Here is a 2,500-nt window from a genome sequence, read left to right as displayed (position 1 = left end):
GTAGGTAGGTAGGTAGGTAGGTAGGTAGGTAGGTAGGTAGGTAGGTAGGTAGGAAGGAAGGAAGGAAGGAAGGAAGGAAGGAAGGAAGGAATGTAGGTGGGTAGGTAAGTAAGTAGGTAGGTAGGTAGGTAGGTAGGTAGGTAGGTAGGAAGGAAGGAAGGAAGGAAGGAAGGAAGGAAGGAAGGAAGGAAGGAAGGAAGGAATGTAGGTGGGTAGGTAAGTAGGTAGGTAGGTAGGTAGGTAGGTAGGTAGGTAGGTAGGTAGGTAGGTAGGTAGGTAGATAGGTAGGTAGGTAGGTAGGTAGGTAGGTAGGTAGGTAGGTAGGTAGGTAGGTAGGTAGGTAGGTAGGTAGGTAGATAGATAGATAGATAGATAGATAGATAGATAGATAGATAGATAGATAGATAGATAGATAGGTAGGTAGGTAGGAAGGAAGGAAGGAAAGAGAAGTGCTTTGTATCCAAAAATTCCGTACACATTAAGGACGCATGAATTTGGTTTAGTCCATCTATTCACAGATTCTCTTGATCCCGTTTTCTGTATCCCAGTCAGGCTGTGTCATCATAGAAAATCGATCATTTATAACATAGACTGCTATAAAATGGTGTCGCGTTGTCTTAGGAGGTTCTTCAAGACAAGACTTTGAAAATCAACAAAGGTACATCTAAAGAAAACATTTTTTTACAGGGAGACATTGCGCTAACATTGAGAAGTATATCTTTAGGTTAGTATCTTTCTATGATTCTTAAGAAAATCTTCATATACATTAACACCTCGCTTCAGAACTCCCAGTGATTCTGCAGGAACTTTACACTTCCGTACACGTTATAATTCCACGTTAAAAAAAGGATATGAATGAGAACAAATAACATCTCCAGCTCTGTGAATATATCATTCAAACCTATACAATTGCCACACCAAAACTTCTTTCTACATTGCCAATTAGTACTTACTGTGAGGCGTTGAGCTGAGAGAGGAATTGTGCTGGGCAGCTGATATGTAACCAGAATCCTCCCCTGTTGATGAAGCGCTGTTCCAGCCGAGGTTCATGTACACCTGTGTGGAAAATTGTGGTCGTCTTACTGTGCTGGCCTGGTGGAACGGCATGGTGGAACTAGTCGTTTCTTATGAAACTGAAAGAATTTTAGGTCTCTGCGAATCGAACAGCTATTTTAGAATGGCCATGAGATACTGGTTAGATTTCTGATGTCGGGCATATGGTGCGTTGCATAAAAGTAGGATCTTAAACGACACACTTTGAAACAAACGAACAAAAATGCATACGAACCATATTATCCATATCTTGTAAAAAGCTTTCGACATGTTTTGATTATATTTGATGTGGAATTACTCCAGTAAACAATGGTTGTTTTATTCTCAAAATCCCTAACACTCCATTCTTACTCTTCGCCACTGCTTATTTTCCACGAACAGGAAATCAGCAATCTCACTGAGATGAACAAAGCACAGGTGTTTTTATCAAGAGTAACTATGCCGAGCGAGTAGTGATGATTATTCAATGCTTGTAGAATTAGGACAACTCCCTGACTCTTACTTTCAGTGAAAAATCCAAAAGGATCTCCATGCTGCTATATCCATACAATACTTTCCTTCAATTACATTTTACTCCACAAAAAAAATCGACGAGACCCGACCAAAAACATCTGGCACGATAATGCTACCGAACTTCTGGGATATCGCCCAAGAATCCTACACCACAGCTGATAAGGATGCCAGAGGATATCCTGCCTAACAGCCAGACCTGACTATCTAAGGCACTGGCGAAGGAGGAGCAAGTGCACATGACATTTGACTCCCGAATATGATCTCAATTTCGACCTGAGCTATAAAGTAACACTCACTAGTTCTACAATTACCATGAAAAAAATCACAAATTCTTCCTCAACTTATGGAATCATTTACGGACATGTGATGAGGCAATTTCGTACACAAAACAACGTGATACTCACTGATGAATATACAACGAGTATTCGACTTTGGACATACCTGTGAATTTCCCGATATATCTGGCGGGGGCCGACACCGGGGCATTCGTAACTGGGAACCGTTCAGCACCAGGAAATAGCCTGTAGATTAAAAAATACGTTAAGAACCTTATTAATGGGATTTATAATGGCAGAAAGCGTGCGTTTGTAGTATGGGTGAAGGTATGGAGAATTATTTGTAATACATAGGGTGTGTGTGTGTGTGTGTGTGTGTGTGTGTGTGTGTGTGTGTGTGTGTGTGTGTGTGTGTGTGTGTGTGTGTGTGTGTGTGTGTGTGTGTGTGTGTGTGTGTGTGTGCGCGCGCGCGCGTGCGTATCTTATGCTGTATCGCGTTGTGTCCCGTTCCTGAAGACAAAATAACTATCGTGTTCACACTTTTCAGTCATTAAATAAGAAATTGGTGATCTTAAATCCCCTTTCTATTTCAGTTCCAATTAAGAAAGTTTTTAATCATTTGAGCAAACACAAATGTATAAACACACAAACACACACAC

General features: G+C 40.9%; 1 protein-coding gene across 8 annotated transcripts in view; it reads right to left on the bottom strand.

Moving 5' to 3' along the window:
• Positions 1-2,500, bottom strand: part of Pi3K21B (phosphatidylinositol 3-kinase regulatory subunit alpha) — a 531,983-nt gene that overhangs the window by 505,984 nt on the left and 23,499 nt on the right. For all 8 annotated transcript variants that reach the window (XM_086552711.1, XM_086552713.1, XM_043021274.2 and 5 more), the window contains exons 3-4: positions 2,008-2,087; positions 954-1,056 (exon numbers count right to left, since the gene is read on the bottom strand). In XM_086552711.1, coding sequence (XP_086408837.1) covers positions 954-1,056; positions 2,008-2,087 — 183 coding nt within the window. The remainder of the gene's footprint in view (positions 1-953; positions 1,057-2,007; positions 2,088-2,500) is intronic.

Source organism: Penaeus japonicus, unplaced genomic scaffold (assembly GCF_977035675.1).
Source record: "Penaeus japonicus unplaced genomic scaffold, GWHDUDI00000001_assembly GWHDUDI00000027, whole genome shotgun sequence".
Classification (NCBI taxonomy): Eukaryota; Metazoa; Arthropoda; class Malacostraca; order Decapoda; family Penaeidae; genus Penaeus; species Penaeus japonicus.
This window is presented reverse-complemented; position numbering and strand designations above follow the sequence as displayed.